Source organism: Melospiza georgiana, chromosome 20 (genome assembly GCF_028018845.1).
Source record: "Melospiza georgiana isolate bMelGeo1 chromosome 20, bMelGeo1.pri, whole genome shotgun sequence".
Lineage (NCBI taxonomy): Eukaryota > Metazoa > Chordata > Aves > Passeriformes > Passerellidae > Melospiza > Melospiza georgiana.
In genome coordinates this window covers 9,501,213-9,522,732 of record NC_080449.1, presented here as the reverse complement: position 1 = coordinate 9,522,732, position 21,520 = coordinate 9,501,213, and the positions used below count along the sequence as shown (strand labels likewise).

Sequence of the window (21,520 nt, the reverse complement as noted above, 5' to 3'; positions counted from 1 at the left end):
TTCATTATTTATTATTTATTATTTTAATTAGTTTTTTAATTTTTATTTTTATATTATATTTCTATATATCATATTTTAAAATATTTTATATTTTTAAAATTTTATTTATATATATATTATATTGTTATATCTTTTTAATTTTACTTTTATTATTTTAATTTTATTATTTTTATTATTTTTATTTTATTTCTATATATATAATTACATTTTAAAAGATTTTATTATTATATATTTATTCTATTTTTTATTATTTTTATTATTTTTATATTATATTTCTATATATATAATTACATTTTAAAAGATTTTATTTTTATTATTATTTTTATTTTTATTATTTTATTTTATTATTTTTATTATTTTATTATTTTTATTATTTTATTATTTTTATTAATTATTTTATTTTTATTTCAGGAGCTGCTCAGCCATTCCTCAGACAGGCCAGAGAAGCAGCAGCTGAAGGAGGCTCTGGAGGCAATGCAGGTACAGGAGGGGGCTGTGCTGGCTTTGGGCTGCAGCAGAGCTCAGCATCCCTCTGCTCTGTGGAACAAAATTTTGGATGGAAAATCCATCCAGGAGCAGCTGAAGGGAAGGCAAGGTCTGCTCCTGGCCACACCTGTGTGCATTGGCTGTCACTTGGTGTGGTGGCCTCCCAGCAGATCCCTTGTCCCCCCTGGGGCAGAGGGGGAGCTGGGGTTTGTTGACAAGCCAGGACTTTTCCCTGGTTGCTGCTGTGTGTGCAGAGGCTGTGCCAGATCCGGCTTTTGTTTCTGCTGGGAGGGGTTTGGAGGAGCTCCAGAGGAATCAGCGAGTCAGGGAGTGTGGCAGCCACGGGAGCCTTCCCTGGGTGCTGGTAGCCAGGTGCTGGGTGGGAATCCTTCATCCACCTTTTTTTAAAAATTTATTTTATTAAAGGGAAGATGTGTTTTCAACAATTGATGACTTTTGGCATCAGCACTTTGCTTCAAGTTGGTTTTTTTTCAGCTTTTAGCTGATGTGTCGGTGTTCAGGGGTTCTTGGATGAGGGAAGAGATGAGAATGTTGACTCCATGTTTCAGAAGGCTTGATTTATTATTTTATGATATACATTACATTAAAACTATACTAAAAGAATAGAAGAAAAGGTCTCATCAGAAGGCTGGCTAAGCTAAGAATAGAAAGGAATGATAACAAAGGTTTGTGTCTCGGACAGAGAGCCCGAGCCAGCTGACTGTAATTGGCCATTAATTACAAACAACCACATGAGACCAATCCCAGATGCACCTGTTGCATTCCACAGCAGCAGATAACCATTGTTTACATTTTGTTCCTGAGGCCTGTCAGCTTCTCAGGAGGAAAAATCCTAAGGAAAGGATTTTTCATAAAAGATGTCTGCAACAAGCTGGAGCCCCCAAAATCTCAGAAAAACCATCAGCAAAAAAAAAAAAAATCAAATTGTAGAATGATCCAAACGTTTTCTGGCTGGGTTATGTCTCCCCACACACACACTCACAGCAGATCCATTGTCAGCAGAAGCTCTGGGGAGCACCTCAGGGTCCATCCCTGTGCTCGTGGTCACTTTGTTTTCCACCCCTGGGCTGCAGCTTTTGTAACAGGGCTGCATTTCCTGGCCCTTACATAAGCTGGGTGACCTTTCCAGCCATTCTGCTGCCAGCCCAGGGATGCAGGGCTGCTCTGGGGCTCTCTGTGGAGCTGAGGTGTTTTCAAGGACGTTGCATTCCCAGCCTGCTGCCGTGGCCTCAGATGAACGCTGGGCCTGGTGACAGCAGCTAAACCCCACTCGTGGCCTCATCACCCAGCAGCACTGCTGAAAAATAAATGTGTGTTTGCTCTGGCTCTGCTGCACACTCAGCATTTGCTGCAGGAAGATGTTGATAAGCAGATGTTGATAAGCATCAGAGAGGTTTCTCTCTCCTCCTCCCCCATCACCAGGAGAGTGTGGGAGCAGTTCCGACCGCGCTGGGCTCGGGGGGTTTGGGAGCCATTCAGTTGGGTTTTAATTGATCTGTAAACCAAGGCTTAACTTCCAAATGATGTCTTTCATCACAAGTCCAGCCTTTCTGTCTGCTGTGCTGGCAGGCAGCAGACATTGCTGCTGTCTGGGGTGGATGCAGTGACATTCCCAAAGGGATTCAGCTCCCTTTTATTTTGCTGGAATAGTTGGTTCTGCAAGGAAAGGGCACAAAAAAAAAAAATAATTTGTAGTGGGGTTTGGTTTGGTACCAATCCTCTGCCTTGACAATGCAGGACTGAGTTCCCAGTGAAATTCCAGAGCCATCATTTGCAGGTTGTTGTTTCAAGTCCTGGTTGATGCTGGGATTGTGTTTCCCTGCTTCAGAATCTTTTTGGTTGTGTCATTTCTCATCACCATCCCTGCCAGCCCTTGGCCTGATGATGTTACAAGTATTGTCACGTAGATCTGTGATTATGGGATGTGATTAACCCTCCTTGTGTTGGGGAGCTGAGCCAGGTCTGACCTGGGGGGGATGTCTTAAAAAATTCCCTGCTCAGATTTAATCCAAGCTGACAAGAGCTGTTGTTGAGGTCAAGGAGGGAGCAGATAAGAAGCAAACAGGCACAGCAAATCCACTCTGAAAGGTGCAAGAAGTTGTTCCAGTGGAAGGGATGGTTCCTTCTCTTTGATGGATGAAAATTTGGGGTTTGGGGTCGCTGTGCTGCCATGGATTCCTGCATTGCCATGGATTCATGCATTGCCATCTTCTGGGAAATGGAAAACATTGCAGCACCTGCCTGCCTCTGTCCCAGGCTGCTGTGGGGTCCTGCTCACATTCCTGAGGGATTCGGGGAGCCAGGCTCATGTTTGTTCTCCTGGGTAAAGTAAAAATCACTATTCACCCTTTTTTTTTGTAAAGGACTTGGCCATGTACATCAATGAAGTCAAGAGGGACAAAGAGACTTTGAAGAAAATAAGTGAATTTCAGAGCTCTATAGAAAACCTGGTAAGGTTCCTTTTGAACCCAGTTTAATTTTATTATTATTAATTAATTAATTTATTATTATTAATTAATTTATTTATTATTATTATGTATTTGGGGTTTTTTGGCAATTACTACTTGTTCTGATGTGCTGCAAGATCCCCATGTGTTCAGACTCTCATGATTTGCTGATGGTCCAGAAGTGGATGCTCTATCCAGCTTTGGCTGGGTTGGAGGGTGGCTTCTCTTGCTGGTGTTACACTAAAAATGTTTCTTCAGCTTTTTCTCACATTATCAGTGTAGGGAGGACACAGAAGTTCCTCAAGATGCCTGTCTGGCTTCTGTTTAAAAACAGCTTTTCTTTTGATTTTAAGAGGACAGAGGTTAGCTGAAAGGGGAGGAGAAGGGCTCATGTAAAGAGGCACCGAATCCCCAAAAATTTCAAGCAGGTATTTTAAGGAGAACTCATCCTCCAAACTGCAGAGGTGTCAAACACTCAGGCCTGTTGCTGTGCCTCAGCAGACCTGGAGCGGAGATGGGTTTGGGGGCTTTAAGCCTTGACTTCATTTGGAAACAATGAACTTTTAACTGATGGCTATTTAACAGAGACAAAATCCTAAATTATTGTGGAAACCCCTGAAAAATAGCTGATTGCAGGTGGGGAGGGGTTTGTAGAAATGCTTAGAGTGCTGGGCCTTGTCCTGGGTGCCAGTGCTGGAGCTCTGGGGGTTCCTGGGGTGCTGTTCTCATGGCCGGGCCCCCCTTGCAGCATCCTCCTTCCCCTGGCTGGGGGTGCTGCTGCTCCCAAGGGCTTGGGCAGGGCTGGGGGGTGAATCCAGCCAGCTCTGGGCTCCCCCCTGCCCAGGGCAGCGTTCCAGGCCCTGAGCCCTGCTTTGCTCCTGCAGCAAGTGAAGCTGGAGGAGTTTGGGAGGCCGAAGATCGACGGGGAGCTCAAGGTGCGCTCCATAGTGAACCACACCAAGCAGGACAGGTGAGTGAGTGGCCCCTGTCCCCAGTGTCCCCAAACATGCCCTCATCTAATGACTCCCCTTGAGCTCATTTCTTTTATTACTGCCTGGAATTTCACTGCCATAGCCCAGCATCAGTGTGAAATCACAGCAGGACACAGACACTGAACGCTGAGCTGGGGAGCTCCTCAGAACTTTACAAATCTTTCCCCTTGGATTTTTTAATGATGTGTTTGACTGGCTTGCTGGTTTATTTGCTTGCTTTGGGCAGGTATTTATTTTTATTTGATAAAGTGGTGATCGTCTGCAAGAGAAAAGGATACAATTATGAGCTGAAGGAAATTATTGAGCTGCTCTTCCACAAGATGACTGATGACCCCATGAATAACAAGGACATTAAGAAGGTAGGTGGACTAAGGATTAGCTCTGGAGACCATTTTGGAGCTGTTTCAGGGTAGTATGTTCCCATTAGCCTTTTAAAAGAGGAAAAAAAGCTGGAAAATAAATGCTCAACTTTCAAGGCAGCCTTAAATAGAGTTGGGAAATGTTTATTAATGTGGGGCTGGGCTGGATCCTTGACCTGTGTCCTGGCAGAGCAGCCCTGAGGAGGCTGGGATGGTTGGAGTTAGGAGGGAGGAAGCTGCTCTCTGCTTTCTGGCCCAGTGTCAGGGAGCAAACATCAGATGGGCAGGAGAGGAGGGCAGGGAGGAGGGAGGGAAGGTCCACGATGTTCTTTCTCCCACAAGCTGCAGGGCGGAGGAGCCTGGAAAGGCAGCTCTGCACACCAGGCTGCCAAAACTGGCACTCAAAGCACTGAAGGAACATCATTTCCCTGTGCTTTGATGCTCACTCTGCAGCCATGGAGGAAAAACCTCCCAGTTTTTTGCTTTCACTGAGCCCCTTCAGCTGAATGCACTCCCATGCCATGGGGAGAGCAGGTGGGATAAGGGACACTGGGGGTGAGAACAGCCAAGAGCTGCTGAGGGAATGCTGCTGGCTTTGTGTTTTAATGAAATCTCTCTCCACTTTGCTCTCCTGGCTTTGTGTTTTAATGAAATCTCTCTCCACTTTGCTCTCCTATGCTTTCTAGTCCCATGGAAAAATGGTAAGCAGAGCACCCCTGTGGCTGTGGTGTGTTTGTGTGAGACGGGCTGAGCATATGTGCACTGGGCAGCTCAGATGCTCCTCCTGGGCTGTCACTTGCTGTCAGCCCCAGACAGAATGGCTGGGGAGGATCCAGTGGAGCAGAAGAATCTGGGTTTTCTCTCATCTGCCACCATGAAATGCTGCCTGCTCCAAGTGCACAGCGCCCAAAGCGCTGCAGGCGTCATTAACTGGGATGTGTTAGAGAAACAGGGAGCTCTGCTTCCTCCTCCTGCTGTCCCTGGCCATGGCTCAGCTCAGGGGGCAGGGACAGGCACTCAGAGCAGTGCCTGAGCTGTGTGAGTGGAGCTGTGGTGTGTTCTGCTGGGAGATCAGATCTCTTTTCCTCTTGCAGTGGTCCTACGGCTTCTACCTGATCCACCTGCAGGGGAAACAGGGCTTCCAGTTCTTCTGCAAGACTGAGGAGATGAAGAGGAAGTGGATGGAGCAGTTTGAAATGGCCATGTGAGCATGGGTGGCTGCTCTAGCCCTGGGTGCAGTCGCCAGGAGTGGGGGGAAAGTGTCTAAAAGTGTTTTGGGCCATCAGGGCACTGCAGAGCAGCTCTGGCTGGGGAAGCTCATAGGGGCTGGATGGAGCTTGGAACTGTTCTCTGAGCATCCCCAGCAAAGCATTTCTGACATTGAGATGGGATATTGGGCAGGAATCCTTCCCTTCACTTCCCCAGAGGGTGGGCAGGCCCTGGCACAGGTGCCCAGAGCAGCTGTGGGTGCCCCTGGATCCCTGGCAGTGCCCAAGGCCAGGTTGGACAGGGCTTGCAGTGACCTGGGATAATGGAATGGGATAGGATAATTTTAAATGTCCAACCCAGAGCTTTCTGTGGTTCTCTGGAAGGACACCAGACCCTGGAGCAGGAGCAGGGTGGGGAGGGAGGGTGGTGCTGCAGGACCTGGTCCTGAGCACAGCAGGGCTTGGCTTGATGGTTAACTCAAACAAAACCCATGACTCCTGTCCCAGGAGAAGGCAATGGGCAAAATCCTCTCCACAACCAAGCCCTGATCTCCTCCCACACTGGATTTGATGTCTGTGTGGTGTCCAGGCTGTGACTGCAATGCCACAGGCTGATAACCCCCAGGTCCTTTCCCTCAGGTCCAACATCAAGCCAGAGAAAGCCAATGCAAATCACCACAACTTCCAGATGTACACATTCGAAAAGACAACCAACTGCAAAGCCTGCAGGATGTTCCTGAGGTGAGCAGCAACCTTCTGCAGTAAAACACAGAAAGAAAAATCCCAAAGCTGAGGCTGGATTAGGATTTTCTGACTTTTTAAATTTGTTTTTTTTGGTGGCACAGAGGAACTTTCTACCAGGGCTATCTTTGCCCCAAATGTGGAGCAGGTGCTCACAAGGAGTGCTTGGAGATTATTCCTCCCTGCAAGATGGGTGAGTAATTTCATGAGCAGCTCATTGAATGATCTGAGAAATTCACTTTATCAAGCAATGATGTTTGTTAATGCATAAAAGAACACAAGGATGCTCCCAGCCCACCTGCCAGGGCTGTAATTCACATTGGTTGGTGGTTTAAAATACAAACAAAGCAGCCAAAATTCTCCAAAACAAAGAGTTAATCCCATGGATGGCAGGGAATCCCAGCAGCTCTGTGCAGGGTGGGATCTCCAGCTCTTGTGGGTGGGAATTGAAGAGAGAAGTTCTTCACCAGTTGATGAAGATGAACTGATGAAGCTCACCTTGATCAGTTCTTCATCATTTACCAGTGAAAGCAGGAGGGTCTGCAGCAGGCAGAGCATTTCTGATGGACAGAGAGCTCCTCTCTGGACCCCAAACAGCAGAAATTTGTGTCCTTGCTCTGAACTGGGCCAAGCTGGGACTCCCCTGTGCCCAACCAGGGCACAACCATGGTGATGCTCCAGGAAGGGTCACAGGGGGGCTTTGGAAAGATTTTGGGTGAGGAATGGAGGGAGGAAGGAACAGAACTGCAGAACTTGGTGGCAATGAGGGAATGGCCCTGTCTGGTTCAGTCCCTCCCAGAGCAGAGCAGTGACCCAAGTGTCCCCAACTCTGCTTTGGCCTTCAGCTTCACCCCCTGATGCTGCTCTGTGACACTCAGAGCATCAGGAGAAGCAGAAAATGGGGTTTGTTCCTGTGAAATTAACCCCTTACCCTCCATTTCTCTTGCAGGTTCTTCAGCAGACCAGGTACGTGCTTTGGCCTTTCCTCACCCCTGGGTCCCTGTCCAGCTCATGGGAAGAGCCAGCCCTGGCTCAGAGGGGTCTCACCTGTGGGACAGGACTGGGGCCAACTGGGACAGGACTGGGACCAGTGGGACAGGGCTGGGGCCAGTGGGACAGGGCTGGGGCCAGTGGGACAGGACTGGGACCAGTGGGATGGGACTGTGGACAACTGGGACAGGACTGGGACCAGTGGGACAGGGCTGGGACCAGTGGGATGGGACTGTGGACAACTGGGACAGGACTGGGACCAGTGGGACAGGACTGGGACCAGTGGGACGGGACTGTGGACAACTGGGACAGGACTGGGACCAGTGGGACAGGACTGGGGACAACTGGGACAGGGCTGGGGCCAGTGGGACAGGGCTGGGGCCAGTGGGACAGGACTGTGGACAACTGGGACAGGACTGGGACCAGTGGGACAGGACTGGGACCAGTGGGATGGGACTGTGGACAACTGGGACAGGACTGGGACCAGTGGGACAGGACTGGGACCAGTGGGACAGGACTGGGGACAACTGGGACAGGACTGGGACCAGTGGCCTCCTCTCCAGCCCAGAACTGGCCCAGTTTAAGCAGCCCCAGAGCCCTCAGGAGGTGCCAGCACCCAGCTGGGGTGAGCACCATGGGCTGGGCGGGTACCAGGGAGATTTGGGGAGGGATTTTTCTCATCCCAAAGGCATCAGGTGGGTGCTGGTGTGTCCTCATTGAGTTTTTTTCCTCTTTCTTTGCAGGATTCAGTGGGTGCAGGACCTGGTAAGGGCATTGCTGTGGGACAGAGGGCAGGGACAGGTTGTGGCTGCAGGAACCCCCCACACTGGGTGTGTGGGAGAGAGGGAGGCTCCTTCCAAAGCCAGCAGAGAGCTTTAGTGCCTGCAGAGGGTCCTGTGCCCCCTCATGGCCAGCCATGGGGCACTGGGGTCTCTCTATCCCTGCTGCCCCACAATTTCTTTGGTGCCCTCGTGCCCCTTGGCCAGCAAAGCTGCTGCCCATCACACCCAGGAGAGCCTGGCACAACATCCTGGTGCCAAACCAACCTCCAGGGCAGAGCAGGCATGTCCTTGCAGGGAGATTTGATGGGCAGCATCCTCCTGCTGGCACGTCCAGTGTGCTCTGATGTGCCACCAGTCACAAAGGTTCCTGCAAGAACTTTTTTATCTTCCTGTGTTTAAAACTTGCCTGGACAGAGCTCTGGGCCTGCCCTACCCCTGCTGTGGCTCAAAGGAGAAGAACAATTTGTTTTTGTGCTGTTTCTGATGGAAGGAAAGCCAAGCCTGGCAAAAAGAAACCTGAATCAAATTTGTGGTTAGGAGAAAAAAAAACAACAAAAGCCAACAAAACAAGCACAGAGTGCTCTTGCTGGGAGGGGAGAGGCAGAGGTGGGGAGGCATTTTGAGGATAAACACTGTGGGTTTGGTGCAGTGGGGGAGGTTTATTTAATGTGCAGTTGTTGGCGAGACAAGTGGACTTTGCCTGGGAGCTTCAGGGGCGTTCTGAGTCCCAGGTCCAGCTGATTTTCAGGGCTAGCTGAGTGTTCACTGCTCCCTTTTGCAATTGTGGGGTCACTGCTGGCCAGGCGTTGCCTGGCAAGGGCTTCTCTCCTTGATTTCCCTCTCCTCTGCTGGGTTTGAGCTCCTTGGTGAGGCTCAGATCCAGGTGCAGGGCTGGGAGCTGGAGCTGCAGCTTGGCTGGGTCCCCCCTGGGTTTGTTTTTGCTCAGGGAACTCAATCATGCATGTAACTGCAGGAGCCAGGAACACTCACTGTGGACACCATTCCTTTCTGCTTTCATGTTTCCTGCCCCTCAATCCTGCCTGCTGTGCCCTGTCAGGGATGGGGAGAGCAGTTCAGGAGTGGGGATTCTCTTTGGGTTCTTTTCAGCTGGGACAAGGTTGTGAAACTGTTGTGCTTCTCTGCCAGGTCCTAAAATGGTGGCTGTTCAGAATTACCATGGGAACCCAGCCCCTCCTGGGAAGCCAGTGCTGACCTTTCAGATTGGGGACGTGATGGAGCTGCTGAGGGGGGACCCCGACTCGCCGTGGTGGGAGGTGAGGGTGAAACTCCTAAACCAGTGATTTCCACATTATCCCTTTGATTCTGGGGCTTTCCTGGTGCAGGGGTGTGCTGGGGGTTGGGAGGCACTTTGGGGCCTGTCCCCAGCCTGATGCCCAGCTTGGCCTTGCAGGGGAGGCTGCTGCAGACCAAGAAGTCAGGTTATTTCCCCAGCTCCTCAGTGAAGCCCTGCCCCGTGGATGCCAGGGTAAGTGCCAGACAGGGATGGAGCAGGCACTGCCAGCTGGGTGGGATTGTCCCTGTCGCTCTTCTCAGCCTTCCCCTCAAGGCCTCAGCCCTTCCCTGGGCCTTCAGCCAGGCCTCTGCCTCACAGTGGAGGTGGATCTCTCCTGCCATGGTGCAGCCCTGTTCCCAAGGCTGGGCTTGGCATCATCATTTCCAGCTCTGTTCCTTCTCTGACCCAGGAGCAGAGTGCTGGAGAGCAGGCCCAGTGCAGCAGAACTGCATTTGGTTTGTTTTAATTGCTTTTAGCTGCTTGCTGTAATGTTGTCAGCTGCTTCCCAATTAAAAACCACTCAGGTAAATGAACAAACACAGCTGGGAGCAGGGAGGGAAATGCTCAGCTACAACACTGCCCTCCTCTGCCCAAGCCCAGAATCTGGGAATGGCTTGGCAGAGGGAAGGCTCCCGTGGAGAGCAGCGTCCCACACGTGCTGCACAGCCTGAGGAGCTGCTGGCTCTGCACTAATGAGCAAATTCTCCATTTGCAGCCCCCCAACAGCCGGCCGGCCTCGCGGGAGATCGACTACACGGCCTACCCCTGGTGAGTGGGCACAGACACAGCCCAGCCTGGCCTTTTGGGTGCTGCTGGCTCAGGAATCCACCCCAGCAAGGAATTCCTCATGCAGAGCTCTGCATCCAGCTTGCTCTGTGGCCATGGAGCTGCCACGGTGGTGGTTGGGGGGTGTTGAAAGTCCTGGCAGCAGCTATGGGGATTTCTTCACTGGTGAGGAGGCAAAAAGGGAGATGTTGGTTTCTCTTCCCATTTTCTGTGCCCAGAAAGTGATTGTGGGAGGGAGGAGGCAACGCCTGCCTTGGCAGAAGAGGCTGTGCTTGGCTTGCCTGCTGCTCCTTCTCTCCAGCTCCAGCCAGGTTTATGAATTCATGGATATAAATTAGCCCTGCTCTTCCTGCTCTTGCTGAGGCCTCATTAACCTGGAGGCTGATTCCCAATTAGTGGGTTTTTCCAGGTGTCAGGTACTTCAAAGGGAAGAGGCCACTCTCTGTGTGTGCTTCATGGCTCAGCAGCTTCTTGTATATCTCAGGGCACTTCCCTTCCTGCTCAGGATTTTTCAAATGTTGTTCCACCTGCCTTCTATCCTTCATGCCTTTAAAAAGATGTCTCTTTTTATCTAAAAACGTGCCTGTTCAAAGATACAAGTTCATTTTAATGAATTAAATGGACTAATTAACCTCTGGGCTCAGGTTTGCAGGGAACATGGAGAGGCACCAGACAGACAACCTGCTCAAGACCCACGTCAGTGGCACCTACCTGATCCGGGAGCGGCCGGCCGAGGCCGAGCGCTTTGCCATCAGTATTAAGTGAGTAATTCCCCACTTAGGAACTCAATAATTCAACATTTCTCACCCACAGAGGATGAGCCAGAGCTGGAGCACGTGGCTGTGTTGTTTTTGAGTGCCTTTGCTGTCATTGGCAGGTTCAACGAGGAGGTGAAGCACATCAAGGTGGTGGAGAAGGACAACTGGATCCACATCACGGAAGCCAAGAAGTTCGAGAGCTTGCTGGTGGGTTTCTGTTCCCTTTTGTAGCTCTGTGTCTGCTACAAGGGGGTGGCAGAGACAGCCAGGTGCCTCTCCTTCCTCCCCAGGAGCTGGTTGAGTACTACCAGAGCCACTCTCTGAAGGAGAGCTTCAAGCAGCTGGACACGACTCTGAAATACCCCTACAAATCGCGGGAGCGCTCTACCTCCAGGACCTTCACCCGCTCCCCAGGTAACACCCTTGGCTCTCATGGAAAACCTGTCCCTCCCTTCCTGCCAGCTCTAGGAGCAGTGGGTGAAGGAATTGACAGCTTCTCTGTAGGGTTTGAGCTGCTCAGTTTGCAGAAAAGTCCTTCAGGGCTGGTGGCATTTCAGGATGGGTCTCACTGGAGGTGATGGGGTCTGGCCAAGCTGGGGCTCTCTGAAGGGACAGTTTTTGCTGGGACAGGCTGGTTCCTCTCCTGTGGTTTTCCACCCTGTTGTTTGCCCATCCTCTGGTTGGGAGCAGGGATGTGATGCGGGATTTATCCCGTCTCTCCCACCCACGTGAGATTTTTGTGTTTTAATGGATCTGGTTCCAGTGTCACTTGTGGTGGTTTGAATCCCAGTGAGACTCCTTTAATGGAGGTGATGGGTGAAAGGGTAAGTCTGTCTAAAAGAAAAAGAAAGGAAAAATCAAAATAAATGGGAAGAAAAAAGTGCAATAATGCAAGATGTTGTTTTATCCAAAGGCCTGAGTGCAGAACTTTTCCCCACTGCTTTGTGGGGAAAAATATCTTCTAAATATTTCTCTCCTTGGTATATTTAGAAAAGAATATCAAAGTAAGACAGGTTTTAAAAGTTGGTTAAGTACCTTTTTGCATTAAATACAACCTTAGGATGAATTTTGAGCCCCCAGTGGCTGTGGGGCTATGGCCAGACCTTTTCTCAGCTGTCCCAGCCTGGAGCCCCTGCACAAGACCCTCTGCATGCTTTGCCCTGTATCCCTCCATCAGCTTTTCAAGCATTGTGCCTTATAATATTTTATTTTAATTTCCTTTTTAATGCGTGTTCTGCCTCTTTCTGTTTCTCTCTAACCTCTTTGCAGCCTCCTGCGCTTCCTACAACTTTTCTTTTCTCAGTCCTCAGGGCCTCAACTTTTCTTCTCAGAGCTCCTCCAGTCCCTTCTGGTCAGGTACCAGTGCCTCTCCCTGCTGGAGAGCCCTGCCACCATCCCCAGCTTGAAAGCCATCACCAGTGGGACCTCTGGGGTCCCCCCTGTCCCTCCATCCCCACAGGCAGTTCAGGGGGTCCCCAGTGCTGCCCTGGGAAATCAGTTAATTAGCTTAATTAACCCTGGCTTGGTTGGCAGCAAAATGCACTCCCCAAAATGAAGGCAGGGAGGAGATGGACTTGTTGCTGTTTGAGAAAAGGGGCTGAAATTAACCAAAAAAAAAAAAAAGTGGATGTAGCACTTTGGGATCTCATGATGAACTTCAAGCTCCACCTCTTATCCCATGTGTGTCACCCTGAGCATCAGCATCTCACCCTGTCCCAGCCTGCCCCTCCTTGTGCTCCAGGAGAACATCCAGGGTTTGAGCTCTGCTGTCTGGGGCTGCCCAGGAGCCCCTTGCTGAGGGGACAGTGTCACACCTGTGCTCTCAGGTGTGGTTTGGGGCTCAGTGTCCCCACAGGGAGTGCAGGGTCATCCTTTCCAGGCTGTCATCCTCCTTCCTGATGGGATCAGAGCAAAATCCTGCCAGAGTTTCTTCCCATTGGAGTTTTTATCTTTCAGTCTCGACAGAGAAAATCAGCCAGCAAAGCCACATGTGCCTTCCTTGGTGCTGTGGTTGGGAAGAGCACTGAATTTTTCAAGCACAAATGTGGGATTTTGAGATTCTCTAACTGCGTTGAAAGTTTTCTGTGTAGCAAGGGGCTCTGAGCAAGCTCCTGGTGACAGAGCTCAAAGCTGCCATGATTTCTGTCCATCCTCCAGCCTGGCTGCCTGGCCAGGATGGACAAACCCTCCAGTGGTTGCACATTGTTTGTCCAACACCATCATCATCCTCATCTCCTTCCACCCCAAGAGCTGAAAACCTGGGCAAAGCTTTCCCTCAAACTTTGTTCAACCTTGGTTTGCACACTTTTACAGTTGAAATTAACCCTTGGAAATCCTGGGAGAAAGAGGGGAGGGAAGTACAGCATCCCCTAAGGATGTTTTTTTGGGTTTTTTTTGGTGAACTTCAGAGGATGTGCATTTTTCTCCTCCTCTGCCCATCCCATCCCTCCACTGTGGTTCTCCAGCCTTTTTTCCCTGTGCCCAGACCTTGGGGCAGGAATGCTGAGTGCTGTCCCTGCCTTTTCCCTCCTTGTGCTTCCCCTGAGCATCCCTTTCCTGAAGCGATGGAGATCCCTGGGGCTGCTGGTGCAGCTCAGCTCCTGGGATGGCTCCTGGGGTCATCTCCTCATCCCAAGGTGCTGCTCAGTGTCAGGTTTGGCACCATTTGGTCTCTGATGGGACCAAGGGACAGGAGCAGGGAGGTTCCAGGTTAGGAGCTGGTTCCTCCTCATGGCAGAGCACACAGGATTCACTCAACACCTCTAGGAGAGTCCATTCCCAGTAACTCTGGTTTTGAGGTAGCTTAAATCCAAGTTGATTCACAAAGTGGTTCCATCAGGTGCTGGGAGGTGGCAGCTCCATGAGGCAGTCTCCCAGAGCTCACACTGAGAGCTGAACAGGATTTCCCCATGATTTGTTAATGGTTGTGTAATCCTCTGAAATCCTTCCTTTTACCACCTCCCAAAAGTGCCCTTCACCCCAGTGATCCCCACCAGAGAGGAGCTTCCCAAGCCCACAGAACCCTTCAAACCCATCAGGAGCCCAGTTCAACCCCACCACCCCACCCAAGCAGCTCGGGTGACACCACCCCTCCCTCTGAGCAGCTCCACCTCTCAGTACCACGGTGAAAAACCCAGGTTGAACCTCTGCAAGCTTTCCCCAGGCTTCAGCCAGCGCGGGGCTGCTGCTGAGGCTGTGCTTTGTCCCCTGGCAGTGTTCACCCCCCGGGTCATAGGCACGGCCGTGGCGCGGTACAACTTCGCGGCGCGGGACATGCGGGAGCTGTCGCTGCGCGAGGGGGACGTGGTGAAGATCTACAGCAGGATTGGAGGGGACCAGGGATGGTGGAAGGGGGAGACCAACGGAAGGGTGAGTGCCTCCAGGGCAACTCCTGCAGTGGGGTGTCCTCCCTGCTGTCAGGGTGGCAATGGGAAGGGTCTTGTGTTCCCCAGATGAGGGAGGAATGATGAATCTGACTCCATCAGTTCTCAGAGAAGGCTAATTTACCTTTCTAAGATATTGTTAATATGATAGTATCTTATTTTAAGATTTTATATTATTTATATTATATTTTATATTATTATAGTGTCTTATTTTAAGATACTGTATTATATAAAAGAAGACTATACTAAACTATACTAAAGAATATAGAAAGGATACTTACAGAAAGCTAAAAAGATAATAATGGAAAGTTGTGACTCCTTCCAGAGTCTTGACATGACCAATAATTAAAAACAATTCACACCAGAATCCAGTGAAACAACCACCTGTTGGCAAACAATCTCAAAATACATTCCAAAGCAGCAAAACACAGGAGAAGCAAATGAGATAATTATTGTTTTCATTTTTCTCTGAGGCTTCTCAGCTTCCCAGGAGCAAAATCCCAGGCAAGGGGATTTTTCCAGAAAGTATGACAGTGACAGAAGGGGGTGTGTCCCATGTCCTCTCACTCTTTCCTGGGTTCTGGATGGGTTGTCACCTCATGAGAGTCACCTCTGTGTAGCCATTTGGTGTTTTGTGATCTCCAGGGCACACAGGTGGGTGGGAGCATGTGGTGGGATGGTCTGATCTTCTCTAAACCCATGGAGGATGTCTGCAAGCCCTGCAGGGGGAAGGCTCAACAGCCTGGTGGCTTGGCCTGGTATCCCACAGATTCTGTAGCACTGGAGACAGATTCTTCCTGCCTGATCCCTCGCAGGCAGTGTGTCCAAGGTGATCACACCACCCCAAATTAGGGTGATTAGGGCTCCCACCATCAGGATCTGCCACATCCAGGACTGGCGACAGCATTTGATGGCAGGGCAATAATCCCAGTGACAGGACAGGAGCTCCCTTATAAAACCAGAGTTGGAAGGGCCCCACAAGGATCATGGTTCCCAACTATAATTGATATTTTTGCCCCCAATGAAGGAGAGGAATTACAAGGAGGACTCCATCTTATCAGAAGGCTAATTAATTACTTTATTATACTATATTATTCTATATTATATTACATTATACCTAAACTGAATCTGCCAGGCCCTCAACTGCCCAGAATCTTGTGACTGTCACCCGACAAGTCCCCACACACACACCTGGCCCTGATAGGCCAAGGAAACAAAACACCATGACTTTGGGTAAATAATCTTCATTTTGCATTCTACTTTGGCACAACACAGGCACAGCAAATGAGATAAGAATTGTTTTTCCTTTCTCTGAGGAAATCCCAGAAATATTCTTGGGAAGAATTGTGCCTTGTTTTTCTCTGTGAAATGTGGCTACATCCAACTCCTCTCCCTGCACAGCACACCCCAACAACCCCACCCTGAATTCTGCAAATCCTTGAGCTCCAGCAGGCTCTGTGCTGTTCCCCCTGAGTTTCCCAACCATCTCACCTGTCCTGTCCCCCCACAGGTGGGCTGGTTTCCCTCGACCTACGTGGAGGAGGAGGGCGTGCAGTGACCGCGGCCGTGGCCGCTGGAAGTCGTCGAGTGCCCGGAGCCAGCAGCTGCAGCCTGAGCACACTGTCCCCGTGCTGGACACCTCCCAGGACTGTCCCTGCAGCCCCTCAGGACCCCCCCTGCGTGCAGGCTGCCCCAGCCTGGCCCCCTGTTCCGTGTACAGAAGATTGCTGGGCTGTGGGACGGCGCCGCTGGAGAGCCGCGCTCTCCCCGATGGACAGAGCTCAGAGACTCTGGGTGCCCTGCAGGGCGTGGGCACTGCACCCCTCCTGTGGCAGGGGCTTCTAAAAGCCACCCTGGGGATGCTGGAGGGAGGCTGAGGCTGGAGGGTTTGTGCCTGGGTGAGAATTTGGGGGTTCCAGGGGAGGGAGCCCTGAGGAGGCAGTGCAGACCCTCTGCCACAGCGCTCAGGGGGTTGCCCAGGTCAGGATTTTGGCAGTGGCCCTGGCAGCCATGGGCAGCACTGTGCTGTGGCCAGGGTGAGGGGCAGGGTGGGGACGCCTGGAGAGGGCTGTGACCATTGGAAGTGGAGCTCCAGGTCAGCCAGGAGGGGACAAAGCCATTTTGGCACCCCCGAGCCCATTTTGTTCACAGTCACCTCGGTCCCACCAGCCTTGCTGCAGGCAGGGGGGTGCCCAGGGAGCAGACTGGTGCCACTGGTGAGCAGGAGGTCCCAGTGCATTGCAGGACTGGAGATGTTCTCCACACAAGGGTTTCAGAGGCCACCAAGGCGCCAGGTACATGCAGAGGATGTGTGCATGGGTCTGTCCTCCCCAAGCCAGCCTGATTTTCCTTGCAGCTGTGACAATTCCCACCTCATGAGCTCAGGGTGAACCCACCTGAACAAGGGCTATGCTATCAAGTCCTGAATCCTGTCCCTGAGCTGTGAAAGCATCTCCTCTTCCCAGCTGTGTGCACTTTTGGGGGCTGGCAGCGTTGCCCCCCACTCTTCCTCTTCCTCCCACAGGCTGTTCCTGCTGCTGCTGTCAAGTAAAGGTCCGTGTGTTGTGACATTCCCACTGTGTCCTGAGCACCCTCTGTCCTTCCCAAAGTGCAAATACAAACAAAAGCCACGTGTGGGAGCATGGCAGGGAACAGCTTCCCTGTGTGTGAGCCCCAGGAGCTGCCCCTCTGAAAACCTGGCATTTTGAGCTGGTGCTTCCATGCCCTGCTGTTGTTCCCCTGGCATTTGGGGTGGTTCCTGCTGTGGGACCCTGCTGCCAGTCTGGGAGATGCCAGTGCTGGCTGGGTGAGCCGTGCCCTCAGCCCCTGCCATGGGGGTCTGCAAACAGAGCAGCAGAATTGTGCTTGGGATAAGAAATGAAAGAGTTTGGATCTCTCAAGAACAAGGGAATGATGCTGACTTGGGAATTACACAGTGACAAGCCCAGAGCCCCCCTGCTTTGCTCCCCATTCCTGCTGGAGCTCTGGGAGTGCCCCACTTGTGGGGTGTGAGATGGCTGCAAAGGGGTCTGGCCAGGGCAGAGGGGAGGTGACAGGGACACAGAGGGGGGCTCAGGGCATTCCCAAGGTACTGTTTGGTGCTATCCCCTCCCAGCCAGCCCCTCCATGCTCGGTTTGAGGGCAGCAGCCAGCAGGGAGCTGACAATTCCCTGCCCCTGTGCAGGGCAGAGGGTCCCATTGCCATTGCAGGGGCTGAGGGGGCATTTTGGGTGGGTGGGACACACAAAATCCTGGTGGCTCCTGTTCTTCCTCACATCCCAAAGCCTTACAGCCCTTCCTTTTTAACATGGCCAATTTTGTAAGGGCATCACCTTGGGAGAGCACAGCCCTGTCCCAGGGACCCCAAAGGGACCCCCACCCTCTGCCTGCCCTGCCAAACCCCCTCCCCCAGAAAGCTCTCCCTCTTTGTGTTTACTGGTGTAAGAAACTTGTTAAAAAAAGAGAGATTGTTCTGTTTGTAAGTAATTATTCAGCCATTTGCCACAAATATATCTGTGAATAAGAAAGGGAAATGTTTTTTTTATGATGGCGAGAAAATTGGATGTATTATTTTAGGTCGTCTCAAGATCATTGGGAATTGCAATGGGATAAGTTGGAAAATAATATGTAAATTCCTTGGGTTTTTTCCTTTGCACTGCACTAACTGGGGTAGGGTGGAGGGGGGTTTAAAGATAAAACTGTTTGTTTAATGGAATAGTTTATAGCTGGGAATTTGGAAATCATTTGGAATAGCTTGTAATGCTGGAATAGAAACTTTAGCTGCTACTTAGAAACCCTTTTGCATGTGGTTTTTCCAGGCCTTTTTAAGTTACAATTCATCAAAGTAAATTCCCCAACAGAAAAAAAAAAAAACCAAAATAAAGTGTAATTTTGCTGATAGGTTTTTTTTTCCAGCCATGGTTTTTAATGTGCCAGGGGTGTCAGGGTCATTGTCACTAAAATCCCTTGGTTCAGGGGTGGCTTGGCCCATCCAGGGAAGATGGGTGCTCCCAGGGATGGATCCTTCCTGATTCCTGGCATGAACAGTAAGTGCTTTTACCCTATAAAATTTGGAGTAGATCCCTCCTGTTGCTGCCAGGCTCCTTCTCATTCCTGGAGCAGCTGCCACTCGTGCAGTTGTCCCATGCAGGAGTTTCCCTGTGACTCCTTTTCTGAGCTGAACCCTGCAGGGTGAAGGAAAGAAGCTGATTTTCCATGGCTTTTAGTCACTCCTGGATATCATATTCCACAATCCACCTGGCCCTGCAGGCAGCAGCATGTTCCAGAGCAATAAAAAAGCTGCACAGTTGCTCATAAAACCCCTGAGGTGTTCAGGAGGCCTCACCTTGAGCAGGGATGTGCTGTCCCTGTGAGCTGCCATGTCATTTAATTAACAACATTAATTTTTGCCACCCTTGGAGTCCCCAGTGCTTCATTTTCCCAGGTTCAGCTGGAAGGGGATGTACGGTGAGCAGAGGGGTTTTATCATAGGATCAGGACGTGAGCTGGGCACTGAATTTGGGATGCTTCTTTGGGAAGGTGCAGGGCACTGAATTTGGGATGCTGCTTTGGGAAGGTGCTGGGCACTGAATTTGGGATGCTGCTTTGAGAAAGTGCTGGGCACTGGATTTGGGATGCTGCTTTGGGAAGGTGCTGGGCACTGAATTTGGGATGCTGCTTTGGGAAGGTGATGGGCACTGAATTTGGGATGCTGCTTTGGGAAGGTGCTGGGCACTGAATTTGGGATGCTGGTTTGGGAAGGTGCTGGGCACTGAATTTGGGATGCTGGTTTGAGAAGGTGATGGGCACTGAATTTGGGATGCTGCTTTGGGAAGGTGCTGCCCAGCCAGATGTTAAGCCTTGGTCCGGGTGCTGGCCCTGCCTGGGATGAGCCCTTTCCTTGTGGCTGTTTGGGCTCAGGGCATCTCTCAACATTCACCATGGATTAAATACCAGAATTAGGTGCCTGTTGCTGATCCCCATTCTGGCCCTGGGTGGATGAGATGGCACAAAATCAGCCCTGGAGCCTGCAGCCAAGAGCTGGGCAGTGCAAAACTCTGTTCCCATTCTGTGCTGCCTCTGGGGACATCCCTGCCAGCCCAGGCTGGGGACACTCAGCCTTGGGGAGTGGCTGGAGCTGGCAGGTGGGTGGCTTTGCTCAGCTTTGTGCCAAAATCTGCTGCTGGGGGTTGTTCAGTGCAGGGTCTGACAGCTCAGGAATGAATGGGCCATTGATCCAGCGTTCCCAGCAGGGCCAGGTGCAGTAACCAGAGCAGGAGCAGCGTTCCAGGGCCATTAACAGCAGGATAAACCCCAGCCAGCCCGGCTGGTTCCATCCTGCACAGCCCCTGGCCTGTCCCAGGATGGGGGGACACACAGGCATGGGGTTTTATTTATTATCCTGATTTTTTTTTCCTGCACAGCCCCTGGCCTGTCCCAGGAGGATGGGGACACACCAGGCACGGGGTTTTATTTATTATTCTGATTTTTTTCCCCCAGCAAGAGCAGCTGCTGATGAAATCCCCCCTCCCAATGAGCAAACACAGCGTGGGGGTGTCTGTGTTTGCTGGCTGTCCCTGTCACTGTGTGACAGCCCCCTGCCCTGGCACTGCCCCTCGAGCCCCCTGGCCACCAGCCAGAGCGTGGCCACCTCCCTCTGCCCCTCTGGGGTGAGCTCACCCAACCCAGCCCAGAGTACCCCAAAACCAGGGGCCAAACTGCTGTGCCACCAGCATGGGGAAACTCAGCACGGCTCTGTGGGATTGGGGTGCTTTTGGGATTTGGGATGCTTTTGGTTCAGGGGCAGGTGCTGGTGGTGCTTCCCAAGCCCAAATTGGGGTTGTGGGGCAGAGCTGAGCCCACAGCTCAGATGAGGGTGAGGATTGGGTGGCAGAGGCAATGCTGACAGTCTGCAGCACGCCTGGCTGGCTCAGCCCTGCTTTAACCACGTTTGCTGTGACCCAGAAAGCTCCAGCTGGCGCCTGAGCTTTATTTTAGAATTAACCTAAAAATTACAGGGGGAGGTTGAACTGTGTGGGCTCCCTCTACTCTGCACTGATCACCCCAAAAATTAACCCCCTCACTCCTGCTCTGGAGCCACATCAGGGCTCAGAGGGGCTGTGGGAGCTGCCACTGTCCCCACTGCCCGTCCTGAGCTTGGTGAAGGGCTCAGGCTTAGGCTTGTATTGTTCTAGGTCAGCTCCAACCCAAAGGTCATATTGATAGTTTGGACAGGCTGATGAAATGGTTCTGGCCTGCCAAACAGAAACAGCAAACAGGAGTTTAGACTTGTTTGCAGCTCTGTGGTTGTTCTGAGCGATTTAGTCCGTGGAGAAGCCTGCAGGAACTTCTGGGGCTCTCTCTGTAAAACTGAGAAACTGAGACAAAATTTGGTTTTGTCTCTGGGAAAAGGAGGGGAAATGCTGCTGGAGACAGGGGATAAGGCTGGAATAAGGGAACCCCTTGGCTCCTGCTCAAACCCTTCCCAAACTGGGGCAGTTTGGGTACCACAGGGTGTCCAACAGGCAAGAGCAGAGGGATTGGGCACTGAGGAGCAGAAAAGGGGCACTTCCACTTGAGCTGGATGCTTAAAACCCCCCAAAAACCATCCCATGGCTGCTCAGAGCTCTGCAGGGGTGGGAGATGCTGTCCGGGGGCCCAGGATGCTGCTGGGACCCCAATCCCTCCCAGCCAGCAGCCAAACCCTGACTCCACCCCGGCTTCTGCTTCTCTGAGATACCAGCATGAGCCCTCCAGCAGAACTTCTGTGTCCTGCCCAAACAGGCCCTGAGCTGAAGGAACAACCAACCTTCAGCTTTACAGATCAAAATCAAACCCTTATTTTCTACCCAACTCCAATTTAAATTTTTTTTTTTTTTTTTGGTGTTGCCACCTTCACTTTGAGCTCTTGGGGTGTAAATGAATTTTATCTCTGTTCTTTGACTGGAGCCACTGGGAACTGCAGCAGGGGGGTCAGATGGTGCTTTCCTGGCCGTGTTTGCTCTCTGGCATCCAGCTGACAGCTCCAGCCAGCCCGGCAGGCTGCGAGTCCCTCTGGCCCCAGCTGGGCTGTTTGTTCTCTGCTGGGCACCCAGCCGGGGAAGAAAAGCAGAATTTTCCTCCCTGCTTTGAATTTCTCTGCTCTGCCAGACTTTTTGTCTTGCCTGGGAAGCAGCAGAGCCACGAGAAGGGCACAAGGAGGGAGACAAGGAGGGGGACAAGGAGGTAAGTCTCTCTTTGCTGTCGGCTCAGGCTGGCTCCGCTCGCCTCCAAG

The 21,520-nt window shown here is 51.3% G+C and overlaps 1 protein-coding gene across 6 annotated transcripts in view; it reads left to right on the top strand.

Annotated features, from left to right (window-relative positions):
* VAV2 (vav guanine nucleotide exchange factor 2) overlaps positions 1–18,142 on the top strand; it is a 120,501-nt gene extending 102,359 nt beyond the window's left edge. For 2 of the 6 annotated variants that reach the window (XM_058038138.1, XM_058038136.1), the window contains 19 exons: positions 412–480; positions 2,871–2,957; positions 3,839–3,924; positions 4,173–4,305; positions 4,992–5,006; positions 5,400–5,509; positions 6,153–6,254; positions 6,359–6,447; positions 7,204–7,220; positions 7,988–8,009; positions 9,173–9,300; positions 9,438–9,512; positions 10,036–10,088; positions 10,751–10,867; positions 10,984–11,071; positions 11,155–11,278; positions 12,134–12,220; positions 14,079–14,233; positions 15,758–18,142. In XM_058038138.1, coding sequence (XP_057894121.1) covers positions 412–480; positions 2,871–2,957; positions 3,839–3,924; positions 4,173–4,305; positions 4,992–5,006; positions 5,400–5,509; positions 6,153–6,254; positions 6,359–6,447; positions 7,204–7,220; positions 7,988–8,009; positions 9,173–9,300; positions 9,438–9,512; positions 10,036–10,088; positions 10,751–10,867; positions 10,984–11,071; positions 11,155–11,278; positions 12,134–12,220; positions 14,079–14,233; positions 15,758–15,805 — 1,605 coding nt within the window. In that variant the 3' untranslated portion in view covers positions 15,806–18,142. The remainder of the gene's footprint in view (positions 1–411; positions 481–2,870; positions 2,958–3,838; positions 3,925–4,172; positions 4,306–4,991; positions 5,007–5,399; positions 5,510–6,152; positions 6,255–6,358; positions 6,448–7,203; positions 7,221–7,987; positions 8,010–9,172; positions 9,301–9,437; positions 9,513–10,035; positions 10,089–10,750; positions 10,868–10,983; positions 11,072–11,154; positions 11,279–12,133; positions 12,221–14,078; positions 14,234–15,757) is intronic. The other 4 variants (XM_058038139.1, XM_058038137.1, XM_058038140.1 and 1 more) reach the window with 3 other exon arrangements.
* Positions 18,143–21,520: the final 3,378 nt, after the last annotated feature.